Raw genomic sequence first — 22,048 nt, forward strand, 5'->3', positions numbered from 1 at the left:
GTTTTGTACGCATAATTATATTAACAAAAGATATTACTTTTTATGTAACATTGAATGAGCACATATTTGCAGAACTATGTTTATTGCTGCTTGTAATTCTAATAAAATTCGCGACCTATATAACATTAGATGATTCTTTAGTCATTTGAGACACTGTGTATGCAATGTAATATTATATCCACTCTTAGTAATTAGAGAGGAGCAGCTCTTATAGTAATTAGAGAGGAGCGGCTCTTAGTAATTAAGGAGTTGCATTACAGTATAATATGATATTTTCACATAATATATTTTGCTCTGAATATATTTGTATGAAATGAAAAATATTTTCATGAAAGAATGTTTTGCAATGTGAGATATGATTATCATTTTTGCATTCTTTTTTCTGAAGAAAAAGATGTTTTTTTTTGAAAACATTTCTTATACGATATTTAATCTTTAAATCGAAATGTCTCAATTTCTGAAATTTAATTGTATAATTTAAAAATGTTTTAATTATATAGTAAATATATGTTTTTCTATTCTTATAAAATAGAAAATAACATGTAAAATTATTTATTGAATTAATAACGGATATATATAGGAATCTTGGAAGTTATATACTGTGTCTCTGATTAAATATTTTTTGTGTGTGTACATTTCGGTTTAAGAGATAAAAGTTCTTGTTCGGAAGTTTGCTCGAGTAAACATACCTGCTCTTCTGTAATTCCTAGATGAAGAAATGCTAATACCAAGCCGATGCATATTCTTTCATAACACCAATTGTTCACCGCCTTATCTCACTCCTCGACAAGCGTGCGCCGTAGAATCAGCAGCCAAGAACAATCACAATTTGAATGTCTTTGTGCTTTTCTTCGCGACCGACCAGTTGTCTGAAAAATCCAAAGCATTCATCGATATTTTGCAGACATACGACAATGTATACATAAGGAGAGTACATTTGTCGACATACGTTATCGATACACCATTAGAGAATTGGTTTTCGATAAACGTTCAAGAATTTTCAGAGAATCATGATTGGCTACGTAAAGATTTTCACGATTACATCCGGATGTTGACACTATGGAAATTCGGCGGTGTGGCGTTAAATCTGAACAACATAATACCGACGTAAGTTACGCGATCATATCCAATCGAAAGTCTCAAAATAAATTCGGTAATAGCAGATAAAATTGAGATGGTTCTCTTTAAAGTTTTCTTACATTAACATATAAGTAAGAATGTATCTTGAACATCTGTGTCAGATATTCCATGGAAACTTATGCGACTAAACAAATACTGGCATTGGAATATTTGTAGAACTTAAAGATGCAATAACAAATAAATATGAAAATTTATATTTAGATCCTTGGATGAGTTGAACACTTTCGCAGTTGCGCAAGACAATCAAAGTGCGGACGTCGATGTGTTCGGCGTGGACACGAGCACGAATTTTGGCATGAACTTTGTCAACACTTCAATAAAAGTTATTAAAAATATCAATGTGGAGAATTATTCACGATACAACATCACAAGAGTAATAGTTGAAGTTCTGCAAAAACTCTGTTATGAGCAATATGTGAGTATAAAAGAACTTATTAAAATATATATAAAAACAATATATATTTGATATATATGACACAACATTATTCTAGAGAAAAATTGTTTATAGATCGAAAACCGTGTTTTTTTATCTTTTACACGATATATTATTTATTATTTACACGAACATATTATTTATTATTTATATTATTATCTGTTATAACAAAATGCACTAAATAGAAATTTTTTATAAATAGTACGAAATATTTTAGTAAAAAAGAATAAACCAAATTTTTTTATATGAATTTATATGAATTTATTTCATTATGTAATATTATCAAATTTCGTAATGAGAAAAAAGTTGATAAATTATATTTTATAACTTAAACTTTTAAATGTCATAATTTAATTTTTATGCGTGGATGAGAAATTTTAAATATTTTTAAATTTATAATATGAGTCATAAATAAAAAAGAGCATACATAATTTTTTTATCGCGTGACGACAGTGTCATTATTTGCGTGACGCTGGATGATTAATAAGTTTCGTTGCGTTAGAATGCATCGAATAATTAACGTGAGTGATTAATGCGAAGATAATTCAGGTGATACGAATAATTGATATGTGGGGAAAAAACGCAACGATAAAATGCTTTCGACCTTACGTGTGTAATTACGTTAATTTGAAATAATATCTTATATTGCAGGACAGAGAATGCAAGAAGTTCACGATTTATTCACCCGAGAAATTCTACTCTGTGCTTCCTTATTCACGGAATATGGATAAATTGATGAAAGTGATGCAAAACGCAAAAATGATCTATTCGTGGACAAATTATAGCCGGGATACTAAAGCGGATACAATGGCGACTTACAGAATAGCTGCTAAATTGCATTGCCCGAAGATATACGAGTATGCTGGAAATCAACTTTAAAATCGCGACATTAACAATGCAAATTTATACAGAATATATGTGTGCGCATATATATATATATATATATATATATATATATATATATATATGAATATAATATTGTAAATGCATATAAATGTATGTGTGTTTTCTCTATTATATAATTATGTAGACTCAACATATTTAAATAGATTGGAACATTTGTATCAATTAATTAACAATTAAAAATATTTCTATTTATTCTTATTATAATATTTTTTAATTTTTCTTTATTTAATTACCTTTCAGTTTCGCGCAATAATGGCGTTCTTCTGGCGTATCACATATTTCAATGATGTTTTACAGTCGTGTAACGAACCGATTCCGACAAGCTTCGATCCATTGTGTGTTTTCGATCTGTAAGAATAAATACAATATAAATACAATATAAATACAATATAAATATAAAGTCTCGATTTTTATTCAGCAAATTTCTTTAGAAATACATACGTTTTGCAACTCAATTAAATCACTTGAATTTTTACCAATAAATAAGAAAATACAAAGAGAGTTTATTTACCGCATTTTTGCGCCTATTAAACCGCTTGGATAATTTTGTCCAGCGTTTCGATTGGCTTTTCCTTCGATCATGAACGCGCGCGATTGGTCCGTTTCAAAATGAACGAATCAATTTGGTGACATTCAATGACGTCAGAGCCTATGTTCTAAAATTCATTGCCAGCGCTGAAAATATATAATATACGTAACGTGAACTATAGATTTTCAGCGCTGGCAGTGAATTTTGGAACACGCCCAGAATATTTTTTTCTTCTCGCACATTGAGCAATGTCCTTTGATATCTTAACCTCGTTATGCCACCTCACTTATGACGTGATTAATATTTCGTAATATATGTGCATAGATAACACCACTCGTTATAATTTTCAATGACGAAAATCAATAATGAAGTTTCCCGCAATTTTCGGCGAAAAGAAGAAGGAAATTGAACCGTTCAGATGTTTAAAGAAAATTTGACAGGTTAAAGTTTCCTTGATAGACGATGTAAATGAAGAATATGATGAAGAAAAATGAGAAAAATCATTCACGTGCGCTGTTTACGCAAAATTGTTATTGCAATCGTGCTCTTATCAGTCCTCTAATGTGGGGTATCACGATAGTTGCTTGATAATCATAGAGTCTCTTCGAGACTCGATCACGTCCGATGAAAAGAGCGTCAACTGCAATATTGTTTCGTGATATTGTTACGAAAACATTCAAAGGTCGATCGTCACTAAAGAGCACGATCATTTTTCTCTCGGATTCGCGATATAGCACGTATCCTGGACGATTGGACGTGTCCACTACCGCGATGACCAAGCAAATCTTCAAGGGTAGTAACGATCACTACAACGGCATCACGGTTGATTCACTCGAGGAACCTTGTGACAGTAAAATATTCGCTCAGCGTCTGAAAGGTGGGCGCATTTTATTATAAATGAAAATATAAATTGTATGAAGAAAAGCTTCTCTTAAATTGATCCTCTTTCTGATTTATTATTTGGCAAAATGCATTTTATATTAAAGTGAAAGCGTTAGTTCTTGTATTTCATTCTCTTTTTTTCGAAATGACAAAATAGATTCGTCACTTATAAATGTTCTTATATATAGATTCTTTGGAGCAATGGACTAAAGATAAAAAACGTGCTGTATGGTTTTGCGTACATATACCGAACACAGAATGGGTTCCGATATTGACAAAACAGGGATTCATCTTTCATCATGCAAAAGAGGAATATGTCATGTTATATCGTTGGTTGCCCAGTGAAGAATGCAACATTCCAAAATATGCTCATACATTCTTAGGTGTTGGTGCATTTGTGTTCAACAAGGATACTAATGAAATTCTTGTTATTAAAGAGAAGTATGCACTCAATAAAGCCTGGAAACTTCCAGGTGGCTATGTAGAGCCAGGTATCTTAATCTAAGCAATGGTAAAAATTTTTTTTTTTAGTTTTATCATCATGTATATACATGTATCTATAATTGTTAGGAGAAGATATTGAAGTAGCAGCTAAAAGAGAAGTACTGGAAGAAACAGGAATTCAAGCAGACTTCAAGTGTCTAATATCTTTTAGACACGGACATGATTATTTATTTGGCTGCTCGGATATATACATGATTGCATATTTAACACCTCAGAATTTTGAGATTCAAAAATGTAAAAGGGAAATTTCAGAATGCAAATGGATGAAGGTACAATGAGATTCATAAGATTATTTCCTCATATATTGTGTCCAATCTAAGATATTGTATTTTATGTATATATAATTTTAACAAAGTGTATCACAATTGTTCAATATGTTAAATTGTAATAATTGTATATAACATATGCTGCATATCTGTATCCCAAATTGTATAACTTTTAAATATCAAATTTTTTTTTCAGTTGACTGAATACATGCAACATCCAGAAGTACATGCAAATAATAAAACTCTAGCGGAAAAAACAATAGATTTTTTGCGACATGAAATGGGCATAGTTGCAAATTATGGAATACATCCTATCAGCAAAAAGCAGATATGTGTATACAGTGTAGAAAACACAGATGTTGGAACTACATTTATGGAATAAGTTTCTTTTTATGCAAAAAAGAGAGATATATTGAATTATATAAAATTAAATGTAGATAGAAAACATTTTATAATAATAATATACATAGCATTGTTACTGCCATACGAGCAAATGTACAAAATAATTTAGATACTATAGTTAAATACTGTATATATAATACATATCATTAAATGATGTTATAAAAATCGATGAAATTTTTTAATAAATTATATTAAGAATAATCTTTATGTATACTTATATATCACACACATATCACAACAAGAAAAGAGTCTTGCATTATAGTACACAAACATCCTCTGATTAATTCGCGCTTATTTTTAAAGTGTTGTTAATGAACTACCTATAAAGTCTTATTATACATTACATATTTTGACTACTTTTGTACAAAACAACACTTATATGCCACATTATTATATTACTTTTTATATTACATAATCTAATAAATATATTCGAATATAATATAATCTAATAAAAATATTCGAAATATAATAAATTTTAAATAACAGTCATGGCTATGATGGCATGATTCAAATTGTTTTATACAAAATTATTGATGGATGGTGAGAAGAATTGCATAAATATAATATTTCTGCAAATTATTACCTTTTAAGATAGGTTTTTAGGAATTACAGTATTTAGTGTGAGGATTGCTACTATTGTGGCCGTAATAGGTGGCATATACCAATGATAAAAGAATGGACGCGGAGCTCCTGTCATGGAAAGAACGACCCAACTGGTAAGACGTAATATGCTGCTTAATATAAGCGAACGAGTTCCGTCATCTGTAGGATAGATATGTACAATACCCAATGTACTACACGCAGTTAGTACTATCCAACTTGTTAGAAATACAGGGTCTTCTGAAGTGAGTCTCATGTCGTAGCTGTATGTCAATATGTTCTCATTAATATATATGAGAGATTTGTGTGACTCGAAATCGAGAAATTTATAATACATACCTGAAATTTTTTGCCCAAACTAAGACAGCTGGAATTGCTGGGATTGCAGTAAAAGTCCACAATAGGAACAAGATAAGATGATTATATATTTCTTGACAGGGGCTTTTAGTGTTTTCTTCTCTTATATTCTTGAAACGTTTAAACCAATCGAAATGCTGAAGCGAGGTCATTAATATCTCCTCCAAATAATCTTCATACATCCTTGTTAATTTCAAAAAATATAGAAATACTGAAACGACCATAGCCAGAGCTCCGCATGTTGCTGGAATTAGGGATAATACGAGAATAGTTGTGATAAACGGCAGTTGATTTAGACCATTCAATAACCAATCTGACCATGTTGTTGAGAAAGTTATTGCACGTGCTAAAAATCTACAAAAAAATATATATATGTATAAAATTATTATGTTATCGTTATTAGTTAATTTTGATTTCATAATTTTACGAGAAAATAATTTTATAAATAGAGAATTTCTTACTTGACAGCTATTCCATGTGCGACAGAACCCAGAAATATGACACAAGAGCATACAGCAATGGCAGATATGCTGATAATACATAAAGCAATGCAAGCTTCATAAGTAATATTGAAAACAAAAGATAATATTATAGTAACAATTACTGCCTGTAGCTTGTCTGTACTACGTATCCTTATAGAGATAAACAGTAAAAGTAAGCTGATAATTGTCATGTAAAGCAACGGCCAACGATCCCGTATTCTACAAGAGATCTTATCGATGATTCCTCCAGGTTGAATATTAATCGCGTAACTACATTCTGGATCTAATGTTACTCTTAAATTTGCCGTTTCGTTGCGACGTCCGTAGAGAGTTTGCATTTTTATCGATTTTGGACCATCATCCCTGCATCATAATATTGAATATAGAGTGAGCTATATAACAAAAGTAAATTCACTGCAACAAATATTTGTGATATATACATATTCATGAAAAATCTCGATTGGGTCGATCCTGCACTCCACGATTCGAGCAATTCAACAACAGCATAATGCTTGACACAATCCGTCGATTTCATTTCAATTGTAACTACATCCATAATGTTAGGAAGCGTTACATAATATCTTATATTTCCCTTGACAGTTTCAATCAAGTTAGATCCATAGAAACCGAAAAGATATTTAGGATGAAAGATTTTATTTTTTAAAGATTCAACCCGATTCTTATAATAATAGGAATCAAAGCTGACTGCAAGATGTCTATTCAAATCTTCTGGAGTTATCCTTACGATGATATGCGTCATACCAAGATAACTTATTTCTTTCAAATCTAAATCAACGGCTTTTCTTGGACGATGTAAAGGATCGATTAAAATTCTCGTGTTATTCGTCAAATTCCAACCCCACTCACTAAAATGTATATATTAAATTTTATCAGTAAACAATCATTTCTTTTGTAGCAATAATATACACTTTCGTGCATTACCAAATTCTTTTATCTTGTTTCATGGATTTTTTACACATAAACAGCCAATCCTTGTTTTCCAAGTTTATTACATCAATAGTTAGAGAATCGGATTTGTCAAATAATTCTACTACGAGATATATGGTAGAAAATTTTTTAGATCCATTCTTCTTGTTCCAGACATACTGTCGAGATGGAATGTTTATCCATTCGCTATTGTTTTCAAACTGAACTTTTTCCTTATAATGATACAACTTCTTGCCTGAACTATGCTGAAATATCAATTTTGTATTAAAGAAATGGTGTTATTGCAAAGATTGTAAACGATTATTGCTTACTTGTAAGAAGTGATAAGATAGGGCCTGCATTTTTAAATCAGGACTCGATGTAATTTTAAATGGTTTTTTCACATGATCAACAGCATCAAATAGTGCACGTACGATTACAAGTACCAGTTGCTTACACCATAAAATACTTAAATGATCTGTAGATTTCCAAACAGTTGGTACACTTGTAGAAAGAACATTTATATCTGCTGTATGATCGTAAGTTTGTGCGGCGGTTACGAGTATGTCACGCGGTCCACCTCCGATTGATATTACTTTCACTCCTGCATCCTTAAGTTTGTACAAATGTTTCTCCAATTCCTTATAATAATTGGCGAAGACATTATCGAGAACTAAGGCTGGAGTATGTGGTGTAGCTAAATTTATTATAATACTTGCAAATGAAGCATTCATATTTGGCGCTAATAAGAGAGCTCCTTTCGCTATGACTCCACCCTATAAAATAAACACTAGTTAAAAAAAATTTTAGTTAAATTGCATTTTTGATATTCTTGTGTTTCTTACCATAGAATGACCAATCAGCACAACATTATCCACCTTACCATGATACAGAGCTAATATTGTCTTTATACAATGTGCAACATACGTAGTCTGGTCCATAAGCACACCTTACATTAATGAATTTAAAAAAATAACAATTAATATTATATACAAGATATCAATATAAATGTATATAATATTATTTGTGTTATTTTTACCTCCATACAATGCAGAATAATCCTTGTTGAAAGAAACAGTGAAGAAGTCAAAGCTGAAAGGAGTCTTTTTGCTTTTCCTTATACTTACTGAAGCAATGGAACGTACTGAAAAAAAAAAAGAAAAAAATGTAAACAATACATATATAAAGCACGTCTACTATATAAATATTTGTTCTAGAATTAATTTTCTAAAATGTATAACAGAGTAATACAAACCTTGTTCAGGAGATCCAGCATTGCCCGGTATGAAAAGAACTGGTATTCCAGTAAAGTGTTTTCTCCTCAATTTTTCTGTCACAAAACCTTCTCCATAGGCATATAGTTCATATCGCGGATATTTCTCTTCTATATGCTCGTTTAAAAATATTCTCTGAAATAAAATAAGTTGCTTAAGAATCCATATAAGAAATTTTATATTTATTTTTGTACAAAATATATATATATATATATATATATATATATATATATAATTAATAATTCTTAATAATTCTCTTAACAATTCTTTATTTCCTAAAAATATAGATTTATTCCATTTATTAAAATACATACATATATATATATATATATATATATATATCATTTTATATATATATATATATATATATATATATATATATAATGTATGTATATATGTATTTTAATAAATGGAATAAATCTATATTTATAGTTTAGGAAATAAAGAGAATTATTAAGTCTAGTTACAAAAAAAGATCAAACTTATAATATAATAGATATAAGGTGGATAGAGAGATAAGTGTATCGTACAATCCCTGCTATTGTAACAGGCATTCTGATAAATTGTTTTGTGCCACACATGTGATACACATACCACATATTGCGGATATTCGAACATGTATGTCATCTCGCATGTATTCTCTTCAAAATCGGTGACGTATCTTGCGACTCCGAGAATGTAGAGCACAGAGATCATTGCAAAAAATGGCACTAGCGAACCATATATCATTATCCATTTTATTGAAACCATCTCGAGTGTTTCTAGATCACCTAAAATTTAAAATTGATTATTATCTGTTATTAAATTAATATTAATCTGTTAAAATTGACATTATCTTATATTTATTATCTGTTATTCAAGTGACTCGAATGATATTGATGAATTTTTTTTTGATACTCGGCACACATGTTTCTCGTCGGTTATAATTCAAGTTATATGTGAACTTAATTGAAAATATATGAATTAGATTATTATAAATATTGAGGTAATAAATAATAAGATTACAAGAATAAAACTTGTGTATTAAAATATGAGAGAATAATACATTACATACCAGACAGATCTCTATCGAATTAATGCCAAAGTCGAAATCCCTGAAGGTTACAACACAATCCGGTCAGATGTTGAAAAAAACACAAGTTCGAATGAAACTTTGATTATGCGCAGTATAGCAATATTACACAGCAATATTCCGCAGGTCTGTTCTTTCATGGTTCGTTTTGTGTGTAATTTGGTACGTCTTTACATCGAGCATTGAAAACTAAAGATTGAAGATTAAATTTGGAATTTGACTAATCAGGATCAGAAATTTTAGCTCTTTTTGTTTTGATTAATCAAGTTCTAACCTCTAATTTCTAATCTTCAAATTTGTACTTGACCAATCAGGATAAACAAATATTTTTGTGTTCTGATTGGTTAATCAAACGTCACTCTAAAGATGCCTTTTCATGTTTGACGCTCACTTTTCAGCATCAAATACATTACGTGACTCTAAATAAAGGTGCGGCCTCATTGACGCTAAAAAGTAGCGTCAACCATTGGTTGAACAAAGAGGTAAGTATACTTACCTCTTTGTTCAACCAATGGTTGACGCTACTTTTTAGCGTCAATGAGGCCGCACCTTAAAGATATCAATATGTCATTTTTTGATCATTTTTGACGCTAAAAATGAGCATTGAACGTCAATTAAAAATTTAAGAAATAAATTTTGAAAAGTAACGTCTTTTGTGCAAGAGTAAAATTTCTCTTTTTGGCATCACTGAGTAAAATCGTCTCTTCCGTCTATTTGCCATAGTTCCCATTTCCGGCTGCGGCAGAAAAATGGCGGGTTCAGGATGAAGCCAGCACGTGGAAAGCCGTGTGATGGAGAGGAGGGAAAGAAAGATAGCGGAAAAAGGAAAGTACAGTGTGCTGATCTTAAAAGAGATATCAAAATTAAAAAAATGAAACAAAAAAATTCGGATTCGCAAATTTCGCGAAAGCGAAAGCGAACAAATTCGGAAACAGAGGAGACACCATCTAAGGACTTCGACCTGAAAGAGTTATCGAAGAAACACATTTTACAATGCATTTCTGCGATTTTCCATTTAACTCAGGAACAGTTGAAAGAAAAAAAGGATGTCCTAGCCACGGAGGTGCAGCCGATATTTGTGCAAGTGACTTGTGTCAAGGTTCCACAAGTACCTCGCAGACAAATGAGAATGTAAATAAGTTTATGAAATTGTGTGCTTTCTACGTGAATAATTAACTTGATTTGTTTCTCGATTTTTAGAATAAGAATCTATATACATATATTAGAAAAATCTAATTAATTTAAAACTTTATAAAAATTATTATTTTTTATTTTTATATTGGAGTTAATTTTAATATATTTTTCCCTAATTGGATTTTACATGATTATATTTTATAACTGCCAATGGATCCTTATGAGATTCAACCTGATTATAAACCCAACAATGATAATACTTTATATTCTAATTTATTGTGTTGTATCTTTGATAAAATTCTAATATCTCTGTTCTCTTTTGTTTACAGCTTGCTACCATATTCTATAATAGCACCAGATGATGAAATTGCTTTATTTGTTTGCGATTTGCAAAGAGGAAAAAGAAGGGATTATGAACCGACATTGGAACATTACAGAAATCTATTAGAAGAACATGGATGTACTCGTGTGAATGATATAATACCTATGAATCGTGTGAAAACTGAATTTGATCAATTCGAATTGAGAAAAAAGCTCATAAGCAGTTATGATCATTTTCTTGTCGATGGTCGCATTGCTGGGCATATGTCACATCTGTTAGGAAAGCATTTCATGAAGAGACGAAAATTGCCAACATCTATCAGAATGGACAGCAAAGATTTGAAGCATGAAATCGATTATGCATTGAGAAAAACTTGCATGCATGTTCATTCTAATGGTGATACTCACTTGGTCCAGATAGGAAATACGTCTATGAATAAAAAACAAATCTTGAAAAATATACTAGCCACTTGTAAGAATCTGTCTAAAAATTATCCTGGTGGTTGGGCGAACATACGAGCTCTACGATTGAAAAGTACAACTACTCTAGCATTGCCTTTTTATGTGACATTAAGTATGTTTTAATTGAAGTGAATTATTTTAAGTTACTAGCGGCACTTATAAATGTTAGATCTTTTAAACAAATTTATATATTTCAGAAAGTAAAAATACGATTGATCCACTTACAATTGCGGCATCACCTAAGAGACCAAAAGCTTATCATGATGTGGAGGGAGAATTATCGACGTTCGTGCGTGCCACAGTCACTGTTAAGCCCGATGGCGAAGTCATTCTCAACAAACAAAAAAACTTACAAAACAGGAAGAATGCAAAGAAAGACAAATAAATTAATTTTGTTAAGATAATATATAGAAATTATCTCTCCTTATACTTTAATAATTTAAAATCTAGTAAAAAACAATTACAAAAATTCACTATTTCTAAATTTGTTATATATATAAATTTAGAATACACTCTAAAAATTTCTAATATTAATTTAACATATTAATTTAATTAACATTAAATATATCACGTCTTATATAATTCATATTCGATTATTGCATTTAAGATGTTAATATTAGATAAACATATATACTGTTATTTAACAAATAGCTTGTTTGCTCCTATTATTAATATATTAGAGAGTATTTTGGAAATATTTAAAAGGATCTTTTCCAATATGAGTGATCAGTATAAAATAGTTTGATCCTTCTTGGATATACTTTGATATCCATTAGTCGGCAATGTAGCCAGACTGCTGGCGACACCGTTTTGCATACTTTTATATACGTTTGCATCCATAACTACCTCAATTTCTTGAAAGTTTTCAAGTCTTTGAATGTCTTTGTCTTTTCTTAATCTGGTGTTGGGTAATTTTCGTAATTTTTGAATCTGATGTGGATTGAGATCTAACTCCTTGCAACACAAGTACAACAGAGCTTGATATGTAAGTTCGCTCCGCAACAATTCCACCTCAATGAAATCCGGATCTGCTGTATTGGCCACTCGGATTTTCAATACCAATTCTAAACAGTGTAGAAATCATTATATATACTACATGGCATGTATAGTACATTGTGTGTTAACAATGATTACTTGACAGTCTTACATAATTATAAAAAATTTTGTTCATAAATATCAATTATATTTTACATCTTCAATTAACTAATATCAATATATATATATATAAATAAACACAATAATTAACATTATATTAAATTTTGTGACCATATTTGTTGACTGTCAATATCATTACAAGAGTTATATTAAGAGTGCTTTCCATTTAGTGACACAAGTCGACACAAGTGTCATTCTCTCTTTGTTTATTGTATTCATTGAAAAAAGATAGAATGACGCTTGTGTCGACTTGTGTCGCTAAATGGAAAGCACCCTAAGTTATATTAATTTATATCAAACCATCTTGAGAAGTAGAGATGAATTTGTTTTCGTTATATGCATTATTTCTGGTTTTTGAGAGATTTGTGGCAGTATGCAGAAAATCTGGTTGATTATATGTGGATGTAATTGTATGCAATGATGATTCGTTCATTATTCGTTGATTATCACCACTTATACCCAGAAGATATAAGATTTGTTGATTGCTGCACACAGATGCTGGAGTTTCTCCTATTTCAGATCTTAAATTCTTATCGGCACCATTTTTTAAGAGTAAGGCGGCAACATCCAAGTATCCTTGTTTGCATGCCCAATGTAGAGCAGTCCTTGAAAAATACCAAGATATGAACATGATTATAAAAATTATCTTGATAATATAAAATAAAATTATAAAAGCCTATGTTGCAATAAGATGAAATAAATTTATCCCATTTTGTATTATATCAAAGAGCAACTTTTCAGAATAAGATACAAGATTACTTCTTTTGATTTGCTGATCTTTAGACAAAAATAAATACAAAATAACGTATCAACAGTGACAGAATCGTATTATAAAAAATGTTGATAAATTTATTTTATACATCACATTAGAATACAATTTTTCAAAATAAAAGTGTGAGATTCTGATAAATATTTTCTGATCTTTACGCAAAGATACCAAGTAAATCCAAATGACAGATACTATCCAGTGATAGAATAGTATTATAAAAGCATATCTTGATAAATAATTTATCTTATACATATGCATTAGACTGCAATTTTGAAAAATAAATTCACTCATTTTGATAATGTTTTTTGATCTTTGCGCAAATTTATCAAAGTAAATCCTAAGTGACAAGTACCATCCAGTGACAGATTGTCGTGCGTTAACGTCGACACCTAAATTCACGAGATCTTGCACGACGTCGGTGTCACCGATGCAGACAGCTTCCCTCAGACGCTCTTCGAGAAGAACTCTTTCCATTTTGCGATAAACTACGGTATGTCACATCTTCTTTTTAATATCAAATTCGAAGCGAAGTCACATTTGGATCATCCGTGACAGGTCGAGGTGGTCGGTTGACGATTCACAAGAATGTGACAGTGAACTGGAATCAAGCCTGTTCGTTTGGCACTAGAGTTTCTTTCTTTCCTTCTCCCTCTCCCTACGTCGTCGAATACGTCTGTCTCATTTCAAACGCAGGGAGTTCTGGAAAGTGCAAACAAAACAAACAGATGTCCCGTAAAGATAACAACAAATAAAGAACAACAAAGAGACGCCGCGGCCAATGATATCGTCAAGATGCCGATACGTTCACGATATAAGATTTAAAAAACGCGGAATCTCACTATTTGACAACCAATTAGCACATTTTAAATCTTCAAGAGTCTGAAAAATATCCCCAATGATGCGACAAATTAGTACTATAACTTTTAAAGTAAGTTTTGCAAAAAATCAAACGTTAAATACATTAAAATTTACATATTATTAAATAAATAATATAATATAAATAAATAGTTATAAATACTAACAATAATGTTAATTAAATAAATATAAGTATAAAATATAATAAGTAAACAAAATATAATGAATAAACATATATATAAATAAATGTAATAATAAAGAAGAAGAATAAAATAATGAGATAATAATAGAGGTTCTTCTACATTTGACAGATTTGGTACGTTCGGTACGCAATGTCGGCCCAATACCATAAACGGAACAGCGGTTGGTAGCCGTGGCTGGCTCCTCTTCGGCCCCCTCATCATCATATGTTTTGCGCACACTGTCGCAAGTGTACGTATATACACTTGCGAGAGCTGTTTAAGGCAGTGCCGACTCATCGCCGAAAAAATCTCTACCAAAACACCGTTTTATTCTTATCGGCGGAAAAGGGGGTTAATTTTGCAATTGGGAATTGACGCAGACACACACACGGGGCACCCATCAGCTCGGCAATATGATTATAACGTTGAAAAACTTACAGCAGCAAACGTTTACGATAGAGATCGACTCGTCGCAAACCGTAAGTAAAAATCGGACGAGAGGGAGAGAAAATTGACTTTTTTTTTTAGAGAGAGAGAGAGCGATTGACGGAACGATTAGATGTGTACTTATTATCGTTGCTAGGTCAAAGATTTGAAGGAGAAGATCGAAACGCAAAAAGGCTTTCCTGCCGAGCATCAGAAGTTGATATACGCTGGTAAGCAATGTAACCTTAATTCGTCAAGAACGATGTTGGAAAGAAAGCGCCCGGCGCTTATTCGCGTAAACGCAACACGGACTCTCCGCCTCCTTATTACAGTGTGTTAAGTATTATATACTTTCGCGCGTATGCTTAAATATTTATATATGTGTGTGTCTTTCCCGAGGGGATAAGAATGATGTTGCAAAAACGTTCATAGGTTATGTTATTTTGGTATACGAACGTGGTATATTAACGAGCGCACCAATTTTTTTACCCTCGAGATCGCGATAACGTGCGATAATGTGCTTACAGGGAAGATATTGGCAGATGAGCAACCGTTAACAGAATATAATATCGATGAGAAGAAGTTTATAGTTGTTATGGTAACAAAGCCTAAAGCTGGTGCTACGCCCAAAACAAGCGAAGAACAGCGCGCGGAGAGTACGGATAACAAGGAAGAATCTACCAGGTAATTTCGACATTTTCGCATTTTGTGTTATAACATATTTTATGTATTATTAATCGCTATCTATATTGGAGATGTCATCACGTGGGGATGTAAGCCTAAATTATGACAGAAATGAGAAAAATCGTTTAAAAATTTGAATTTTATACATAAGAGTACAATCTTCTCTACGTTTAAGATTAGAAGGCATACTAATATCTAATATTTTTTAAGATATATCTCATTTTAATCTCTCATTTTTCAGAGAACATGTTAGTCTGTTAGGAAATTGCTTGATGTAATGAGACCCCCTCCTCCCTTTACAGATTAGATAAAAAGCATATAAAATCAGTGTGATTTATATTCTTTTTTTATGTTTGTGATTATAGCTCGGCAACTACGCAACCTAGTTCGAATCCTACTGTTCAAGAGACTTTGCAAGCTGCTAGTAATGTGCAAGAGCAATCCGCAGTACCTACACCAGCGGCTGGTCAAGCAGAAAGTGCCTTGCTAATGGGAGAGGATTATAATACTATGGTAAACAACATCATGGATATGGGGTATGTATAATGAAGAAAGAATTATTAAATGATGATTATTAATTAGTTACATAATACTAGGGTTTTTTTTTTATCAGGTATGAACGCGAACAGGTTGTACAAGCGTTACGCGCGAGTTTTAACAATCCTGATAGAGCCGTCGAGTATCTTCTAACAGGTATACCGGCGCAACTCTTTGAAGATCCACCCGAGGATCCACCAGAAGCTCAGGAACAACTCCAGGATCAGAGTCAAGATCCATTGGCCTTCTTGCGTATGCAACCACAGTTTCAACAAATGCGTCAAGTCATTCAACAGAATCCGCAGCTGCTGAATAATCTTCTTCAGCAAATCGGTTCTACTAATCCCGCCTTATTGCAGCTCATTTCTCAAAATCAGGAAGCGTTCGTACGCATGCTCAATGAACCTGGTTAGTTCCAGCTAATTATCTATGGTTTATTTTGTATTTATAACTGAAAAGAGAATCCAAATTATATTTAATAATATATCAATTTATTGATAAAACTTGGTTTGTCTTTTCTCGTTTAGTGGAGCCTGCTACAGGAGCGGGAGCGCGAGTTTTGCCAACATCTGGAGGAGGCGTAGCGTCTGCAACTGCAGCGGCTGCAGCGGGAGGTGCTGTAAACGGCGGAGCTGGTACGGGTGCAGCTGCAGGCGTAGGATCCGGTACAATCCAAATAACGCCACAAGACAGGGATGCTATCGAAAGGTTGAAGGCATTAGGTTTTCCAGAACACTTAGTTGTACAAGCATACTTCGCCTGTGAAAAGAATGAAAATCTCGCTGCTAATTTCCTACTCTCGCAAAATCTCGACGACTGAATCACTCATTTAATTTCGTGTGACATTTCGATTAAAAAAAAAAAAAACAGAAAATAAAAAGGACTGACAGAAGGTGAATGATAACATCATTATCTCATTTTGGTCTTACAATAATCATCTTTACTTTGTATATAGATATACACGCAAATATCTATGCTATTTTATTCGTTGTGTAGATAAAACCCTTGGTGTGTTTGGTAAGCGACTGAATCTAAGATAAGCGCGTATACCGCAACATTACGTATACCAACTCTCTTGTTTCATATTTTTAAAAATACTTTCATTTAACATATACCACATTTTTATGAGAGAAAGAATTGTTGCTTACAGCAAATGGTGTTATAAAATCCATCCTTATACAGCCTATGAATGCTCTACTATAAGAATCTTATGTTTCTTAAAATATATATGGAGCAATATAATTCTGTTTTTTATATGAGAAAGCCTATTGTGTTGTATGAAATACTCTGCAGAAGAATATCTTGCAGTAGTTATATGTACACATATATATACATATATATTTCCATATATATATATTGTGTATATATATATATATATATATATATATATATATATATATATGTGTGTATGTATTATATATACATATATATATATTGAGGGTTGCAAATATATAAAAATTGAAGAGATATATCCATTCTCACACATGTTATGGATATGTTTTATACATGTCTAAACACATCTATAAATAGATGTAATAAGTACACTTTGTACACTTATTTGGCTTTCTGATATAAAAATTATAGAGTGCATCCATTTATGTGTACTTGCGTATATTCGTATTTATGTATGTATGTACAAAGACGTCTACTTTTAAATGGTAATATTGAAAAATTGATTTAAAAGTTCTCTTGCATGTGTCATAATCTGGTAAACTAAAAATCTGTCACAAAAAAATAATCTGCTTTAGAATATAATTTTCATCTTAATCAATTTTTAGATCTCAAAAATTATAATTTATGATGTGTAAATATCACATTATTAAATTCTAATAATAAAAAGCTTGTTTGCTTACCACACACATATTGATTGAAATTAATAAATTAAATAATACAGCATAAAACACTATATATCTATCGATAGTACTCTCGAAATTATGAACATTTAAATATTAATTGTTATGTATATTATGTTGAAATTCTATTTAAAAAGCGCGCTAAGATGTGGTATAATATTATAGATTGTATTCCAAATATGACATACGTAATTTTACTTTTTTGCAGCATAAAATAGCAAGTGATATTAAGCGGTTTTCTTTACATAATAAAAGACTAATTAATTTTATGCACATTGCATAATAACATTACATACATACGTATGTACGTACTTATGCATGTTACAGAAAATTCCTTGAATTTGTACCATACAGTTACTTATATTAATATCATTAAAACTACAATAAATATTTAAAATAATTTTCATTGCTCTTATATTTGATAAAAAGATAATAGGAAAGCAAAGAGCTATTTGTTGAAGAGCTTTAATAATAATACATAAAATTTTCCAATCTACTATGCTGAATACAATTTTAATCTTTTTTTTTTTACAAATATGAAGAAGTTATTAAGAAAACAATGCTGTTAAAAAAAGAATGCACTCTGTTGTGTGCTCAATATACTTGTAATACATAGCATATAAATAAATAAATTACGATTTTATTTAATATAACTGAATGTAATATTACTGCCTAAAAGTAGTTTTTAAGAAATCATTTTCAAGCAATATAATTCTGATGTACAGATACTTTTTCTCTCTCTTTTTGCTTTTATATATATGTATACATATATGAAATAAATATAAATATTTTATTTCTATTATATTCATCATTTTATAAATAAAGATAAAAACAGTGACTCAAAGAAAATTATATTGCTATCTGTAATATTCTGAGTTAGTACATAATTACACGCATATGTTTATACATATTTATATAAAATATGGAAGAAAGAATATAATACATGTAAATTTATATATAAAAAGATTAGAAAATTTAATATATTTTAAATTTTATTTATAAATTTTAAGTTGAAGTCTCTCTTAGTACTACACCTTTACTCCGAAGATCCTTTGTAGCTTCCTCTATTTGCTGAAAGAGAAAATGATAATAAGTAGATATTAACACTACTAAAATATTAATATATTTTTTTATAGATACAAAACAAGCTAACTTGTTGAAGTTCGATGGCTGCGCTGTCACAGTTGTTGAAAGTGAATACTCTATACAAAACGACGGTAGCCGCGTACAAACCAAAGAGAAATAAGCAAATGATTGGGAGAAAAAGTATAATTTCATGCCATTCCTTGACAAAAGTAGAGTTGCTTGTAATTGTAGCAAACCAGATGCCAAAAATCACGGTTACACACGATAACCACTCCAACAGTTTTGTCATCTGTAATATATATATGCATTCTTTAATATTATATTGTTATTAAAATATGGTGAAATACTTAATGTTAAGGAATATTATATGTAACATTCAAAATTGCATAAATACAGGTTATAAAGAAATAATATGTTACATTATGAAATACGTATATAATATATATGTGTAAAATGTAAAACTTGTTATATTAATTTTATCGAGATTTAAATAAGATGCATAATCAAATAATATAATGTTGATACGTTTCCGCACATACTTTATAAATCGTAACCTCTAAAAGTTAGGACTAGGACTCGTGCGCGCACCATAGAGTTAAAAATAACATAAGAGGGTGTAACTCGTGCGAGAAACGTAAAGCCTATATATTGAAGATTGAAATTGCAAGGAAATCTGTTCTTTTATTTTAATTGATCATACATAGTTACAATATAATTCTATATTTCCAAAAATGTCAAATAAATTATTGATGAATAAAAAAATCATTAATTATATACATTTATTACCATTTATTATTCAGTTTCGCTGATATAAATTTTAAGATATTTTATAAAGAGAAGATATGTAATATCTATCAAGGATATTTAATATCTTGCTATTTTTTCTTATTTATAAATATTTGTTAAACCATAGCTTATCAACTGGCGATATCCAGTTTTGGCAACCTAGCATGTTATTTTGAACCATATATTTCCAGGTCCAAAAATTCTGATTATTTTCTTCCCTCCACTTTTCTCTACCTGCATCTCTATCCAAAATTTTCTGACTGACAGCTTTGGCTTTGAATGGCATAATCTGTGCTATTTTAGACAATATATCTTTTACCTAAAAAAGAATTTCATGTATTAATACATTGTTGTTTATTCATATTTGATTAATTGCTATTAGAATGAGTTTAATAACATACAAATTTTGAAAATTACTATAAAATTAATTAATATATACCATTACAAAATATAAATTATTTTTAAGATTGTTGAAAGATATAAATGTTAAAAAAGACATATTATTGGAAGATACCTCAAAAAATTCGCAATGACCACCAACTTCTAAAATGACACGTCCAGCTTTAATTGGAGTAGCATAGTGATCAATAGAACCTTTACCACTACCCATACGATGTCCTTGTCCCTAAGTTATAATAACAATAATTATTAGATTAGAAAAATAATATATTTCAGTTTAATAATAACAATAATATAATTTATTCTTTAATTATCCAACCTTTTTTGTAACTGGTTGCCATGGTGGATCTACACGCCAAATTGCAAACATCTTGTTTTGATCAAGTTTTCTGCCAAGTTTTAAACGTATCATCTCAAAATGATTATGCTTTAATCTACCTCCCCCTGTTGCCTGTGCAATTTAAGAAAATATCTATAAATGATCTAAGATTCTTTTAACATTATATATCCGGACTTACAATGATACCATATTGCTTGTATAAAAGGAAATTGTGCACTTCTTCTGGACCACGCATGTATCTCAATCGCTTTTGCATTTTAAAAGCACGCATTCCTGGTGGATACTGTGGGACTTTCTCCATTATTTTGAGTCTTCGTCGTTCAGGATATTCAATGTCTAGTAATCATAAGTTTAAATTACAAAATATTCCATATATATAACAAGTAAATTACATATATATATATATATATTTACTGCCAAATTTTACAGGCGGTGGAAAGACTTTTAAACCAGCTGACGGTGTTATCGATATAGGTTGCAAATCTATAAAAAAATAGCATATAATGTTAGAAATAAAACTCAAATTTAAATATGACTATATTAATAAATGTTAATGTAATCTGTTTTTTTTTCTTTTAAAAGTATATATTATATTGAAAACTTACTAGAAAATAAAAATCGCACTATATTTCTGGATGCTTGCATCATTTTTAATTTATGAAAATATCAATTATCTACGGGATACGTTTGACAAAGTTTGCATGTATTTTAATATTTTTTCATTGTCAAATTTTTCATATAAGTTAGGCTGTTATATTTTTCACATAAGTTAGGCTGTTATATTTTGCTAGATTAGCTGACCATCTTCACGAGTGTCCTTAGAAAACAGGAACACTACACGAATCCATCTTTCGGTAACTGCGTGAACATAACAATGACCGCATTCAGCGGACTCAACCGCTAAGTAGCAATCGAATATGATTGGTTTCCACTTTCAGGTCCGACCAATCAGCGTCGAGTTACATCGGAAAATCTAGGAATGTTGCCTAACTGTTGAGTCCGCTGAATGCGGCCAATAGCTGCGTTCAGCAGGATAAGTTGCTTTACAACTGTTGTAAAATTCATGAATCTGTACTTTACCACCGGTTCCGGCATAAGGCCGGGTCTATTATAGATAATTTAAGTCCTTAGTCTTAAGAAATTGACCAATCACAGTCGAGTATGAAGAGAATACTCGACTGTGATTGGTCAATTTCTTAAGGCTTAGGTCTTAAATTGTCTATTGTAGATCCGACCTAAGTTAACAGTTACCTCTATAAGCCAGCCTTAAATCTTCTTTCTGGGT

The 22,048-nt window shown here is 30.8% G+C and overlaps 8 protein-coding genes across 11 annotated transcripts in view; 4 read left to right on the forward strand and 4 right to left on the reverse strand.

Moving 5' to 3' along the window:
* Positions 1 to 2,810, reverse strand: part of LOC105257322 (GMP synthase [glutamine-hydrolyzing]) — a 24,473-nt gene extending 21,663 nt beyond the window's left edge. For both annotated transcript variants that reach the window (XR_003123239.1, XM_025411677.1), the window contains exons 1-2: positions 2,713 to 2,810; positions 690 to 869 (exon numbers count right to left, since the gene is read on the reverse strand). The gene's annotated coding sequence lies outside the window, so the exon portion shown is untranslated. The remainder of the gene's footprint in view (positions 1 to 689; positions 870 to 2,712) is intronic.
* The window catches only part of LOC105257248, a 3,746-nt gene extending 935 nt beyond the window's left edge, over positions 1 to 2,811 (forward strand). Inside the window, exons 2-5 of one of the 2 annotated variants that reach the window (XM_011267740.2) lie at positions 711 to 1,107; positions 1,342 to 1,555; positions 2,225 to 2,430; positions 2,720 to 2,811. In XM_011267740.2, coding sequence (XP_011266042.1) covers positions 711 to 1,107; positions 1,342 to 1,555; positions 2,225 to 2,430; positions 2,720 to 2,732 — 830 coding nt within the window. In that variant the 3' untranslated portion in view covers positions 2,733 to 2,811. Of the gene's footprint in view, positions 1 to 710; positions 1,108 to 1,341; positions 1,556 to 2,224; positions 2,496 to 2,719 lie in introns of those variants that run through there. The other variant, XM_011267731.2, reaches the window with a different exon arrangement.
* A 430-nt stretch (positions 2,812 to 3,241) lies between these two features.
* Positions 3,242 to 5,178, forward strand: LOC105257204 (nudix hydrolase 7). Its single transcript, XM_011267671.3, has 4 exons — positions 3,242 to 3,885; positions 4,079 to 4,381; positions 4,461 to 4,663; positions 4,857 to 5,178. The coding sequence occupies exons 1-4, from the start codon at positions 3,633 to 3,635 to the stop codon at positions 5,040 to 5,042; spliced, it is 945 nt and encodes a 314-aa protein (XP_011265973.1). The 5' UTR covers positions 3,242 to 3,632; the 3' UTR covers positions 5,043 to 5,178.
* A 354-nt stretch (positions 5,179 to 5,532) lies between these two features.
* Positions 5,533 to 9,986, reverse strand: LOC105257195 (GPI inositol-deacylase). Its single transcript, XM_011267659.3, has 11 exons — positions 9,757 to 9,986; positions 9,297 to 9,472; positions 8,684 to 8,837; positions 8,468 to 8,572; positions 8,274 to 8,377; positions 7,761 to 8,204; positions 7,444 to 7,694; positions 6,942 to 7,367; positions 6,481 to 6,864; positions 6,002 to 6,373; positions 5,533 to 5,925 (listed from the first exon to the last, which is right to left on the reverse strand). The coding sequence occupies exons 2-11, from the start codon at positions 9,450 to 9,452 to the stop codon at positions 5,649 to 5,651; spliced, it is 2,673 nt and encodes an 890-aa protein (XP_011265961.1). The 5' UTR covers positions 9,453 to 9,472; positions 9,757 to 9,986; the 3' UTR covers positions 5,533 to 5,648.
* Positions 9,987 to 10,493: 507 nt separating this feature from the next.
* On the forward strand, positions 10,494 to 12,099 carry LOC105257188 (ribosomal L1 domain-containing protein CG13096). Its single transcript, XM_011267648.3, has 3 exons — positions 10,494 to 10,905; positions 11,238 to 11,803; positions 11,889 to 12,099. Exons 1-3 carry the CDS (start codon positions 10,538 to 10,540, stop codon positions 12,074 to 12,076), a joined length of 1,122 nt encoding a protein of 373 aa, XP_011265950.1. The 5' UTR covers positions 10,494 to 10,537; the 3' UTR covers positions 12,077 to 12,099.
* Positions 12,100 to 12,264: 165 nt separating this feature from the next.
* Positions 12,265 to 14,341, reverse strand: LOC105257182 (ankyrin repeat domain-containing protein 40). The gene is made up of 3 exons (XM_011267641.3): positions 13,968 to 14,341; positions 13,147 to 13,451; positions 12,265 to 12,755 (listed from the first exon to the last, which is right to left on the reverse strand). The coding sequence occupies exons 1-3, from the start codon at positions 14,087 to 14,089 to the stop codon at positions 12,418 to 12,420; spliced, it is 765 nt and encodes a 254-aa protein (XP_011265943.1). The 5' UTR covers positions 14,090 to 14,341; the 3' UTR covers positions 12,265 to 12,417.
* Positions 14,342 to 14,871: 530 nt separating this feature from the next.
* Positions 14,872 to 17,621, forward strand: LOC105257167 (UV excision repair protein RAD23 homolog B). Of its 2 annotated transcripts, XM_011267623.3 has the most exons (6): positions 14,872 to 15,131; positions 15,236 to 15,308; positions 15,606 to 15,762; positions 16,128 to 16,298; positions 16,376 to 16,707; positions 16,827 to 17,620. In XM_011267623.3, exons 1-6 carry the CDS (start codon positions 15,066 to 15,068, stop codon positions 17,117 to 17,119), a joined length of 1,092 nt encoding a protein of 363 aa, XP_011265925.1. In that variant the 5' UTR covers positions 14,872 to 15,065; the 3' UTR covers positions 17,120 to 17,620. The 2 variants fall into 2 exon arrangements, with proteins under 2 accessions (XP_011265925.1, XP_011265932.1); XM_011267630.2 differs by lacking the exon at positions 14,872 to 15,131 and having other exon boundaries at positions 15,293 to 15,409; positions 16,827 to 17,621.
* A 2,405-nt stretch (positions 17,622 to 20,026) lies between these two features.
* On the reverse strand, positions 20,027 to 21,597 carry LOC105257160 (39S ribosomal protein L16, mitochondrial). Its single transcript, XM_011267611.3, has 6 exons — positions 21,369 to 21,597; positions 21,178 to 21,246; positions 20,942 to 21,099; positions 20,743 to 20,874; positions 20,539 to 20,649; positions 20,027 to 20,343 (listed from the first exon to the last, which is right to left on the reverse strand). Exons 1-6 carry the CDS (start codon positions 21,409 to 21,411, stop codon positions 20,128 to 20,130), a joined length of 729 nt encoding a protein of 242 aa, XP_011265913.1. The 5' UTR covers positions 21,412 to 21,597; the 3' UTR covers positions 20,027 to 20,127.
* Positions 21,598 to 22,048: the final 451 nt, after the last annotated feature.

This window comes from Camponotus floridanus, unplaced genomic scaffold, assembly GCF_003227725.1.
Source record: "Camponotus floridanus strain SB8 unplaced genomic scaffold, Cflo_v7.5 scaffold42, whole genome shotgun sequence".
Taxonomy (NCBI): domain Eukaryota; kingdom Metazoa; phylum Arthropoda; class Insecta; order Hymenoptera; family Formicidae; genus Camponotus; species Camponotus floridanus.

Excerpts from the sequence above, each read along its gene's own strand:
- LOC105257182 (XM_011267641.3), bottom strand. The coding sequence starts at position 14,089 with ATGGAAAGAGTTCTTCTCGAAGAGCGTCTGAGGGAAGCTGTCTGCATC. Across the intron at positions 13,452-13,967 it reads CGACAATCTGTCACTGGATG|GACTGCTCTACATTGGGCAT; the intron begins GTACTTGTCACT and ends GTATTTTTCAAG. Across the intron at positions 12,756-13,146 it reads CATCTCTACTTCTCAAGATG|AATTGGTATTGAAAATCCGA; the intron begins GTTTGATATAAA and ends TACACTGTTTAG.
- LOC105257167 (XM_011267623.3), top strand. The coding sequence starts at position 15,066 with ATGATTATAACGTTGAAAAACTTACAGCAGCAAACGTTTACGATAGAG. Across the intron at positions 15,132-15,235 it reads AGATCGACTCGTCGCAAACC|GTCAAAGATTTGAAGGAGAA; the intron begins GTAAGTAAAAAT and ends TATCGTTGCTAG. Across the intron at positions 15,309-15,605 it reads TCAGAAGTTGATATACGCTG|GGAAGATATTGGCAGATGAG; the intron begins GTAAGCAATGTA and ends ATGTGCTTACAG.
- LOC105257160 (XM_011267611.3), bottom strand. The coding sequence starts at position 21,411 with ATGATGCAAGCATCCAGAAATATAGTGCGATTTTTATTTTCTA. Across the intron at positions 21,100-21,177 it reads ACCGCCTGTAAAATTTGGCA|ACATTGAATATCCTGAACGA; the intron begins GTAAATATATAT and ends TATGATTACTAG. Across the intron at positions 20,650-20,742 it reads GGCAACCAGTTACAAAAAAG|GGACAAGGACATCGTATGGG; the intron begins GTTGGATAATTA and ends ATTATAACTTAG.
- LOC105257195 (XM_011267659.3), bottom strand. The coding sequence starts at position 9,452 with ATGGTTTCAATAAAATGGATAATGATATATGGTTCGCTAGTGCCATTT. Across the intron at positions 6,374-6,480 it reads GCACATGGAATAGCTGTCAA|ATTTTTAGCACGTGCAATAA; the intron begins GTAAGAAATTCT and ends ATTTTTTTGTAG. Across the intron at positions 5,926-6,001 it reads GTTTGGGCAAAAAATTTCAG|CTACGACATGAGACTCACTT; the intron begins GTATGTATTATA and ends ATTGACATACAG.
- LOC105257188 (XM_011267648.3), top strand. The coding sequence starts at position 10,538 with ATGAAGCCAGCACGTGGAAAGCCGTGTGATGGAGAGGAGGGAAAGAAA. Across the intron at positions 10,906-11,237 it reads CCTCGCAGACAAATGAGAAT|CTTGCTACCATATTCTATAA; the intron begins GTAAATAAGTTT and ends TTTTGTTTACAG. Across the intron at positions 11,804-11,888 it reads GCCTTTTTATGTGACATTAA|AAAGTAAAAATACGATTGAT; the intron begins GTATGTTTTAAT and ends TATATATTTCAG.
- LOC105257204 (XM_011267671.3), top strand. The coding sequence starts at position 3,633 with ATGAAAAGAGCGTCAACTGCAATATTGTTTCGTGATATTGTTACGAAA. Across the intron at positions 3,886-4,078 it reads ATTCGCTCAGCGTCTGAAAG|ATTCTTTGGAGCAATGGACT; the intron begins GTGGGCGCATTT and ends TCTTATATATAG. Across the intron at positions 4,664-4,856 it reads CAGAATGCAAATGGATGAAG|TTGACTGAATACATGCAACA; the intron begins GTACAATGAGAT and ends TTTTTTTTTCAG.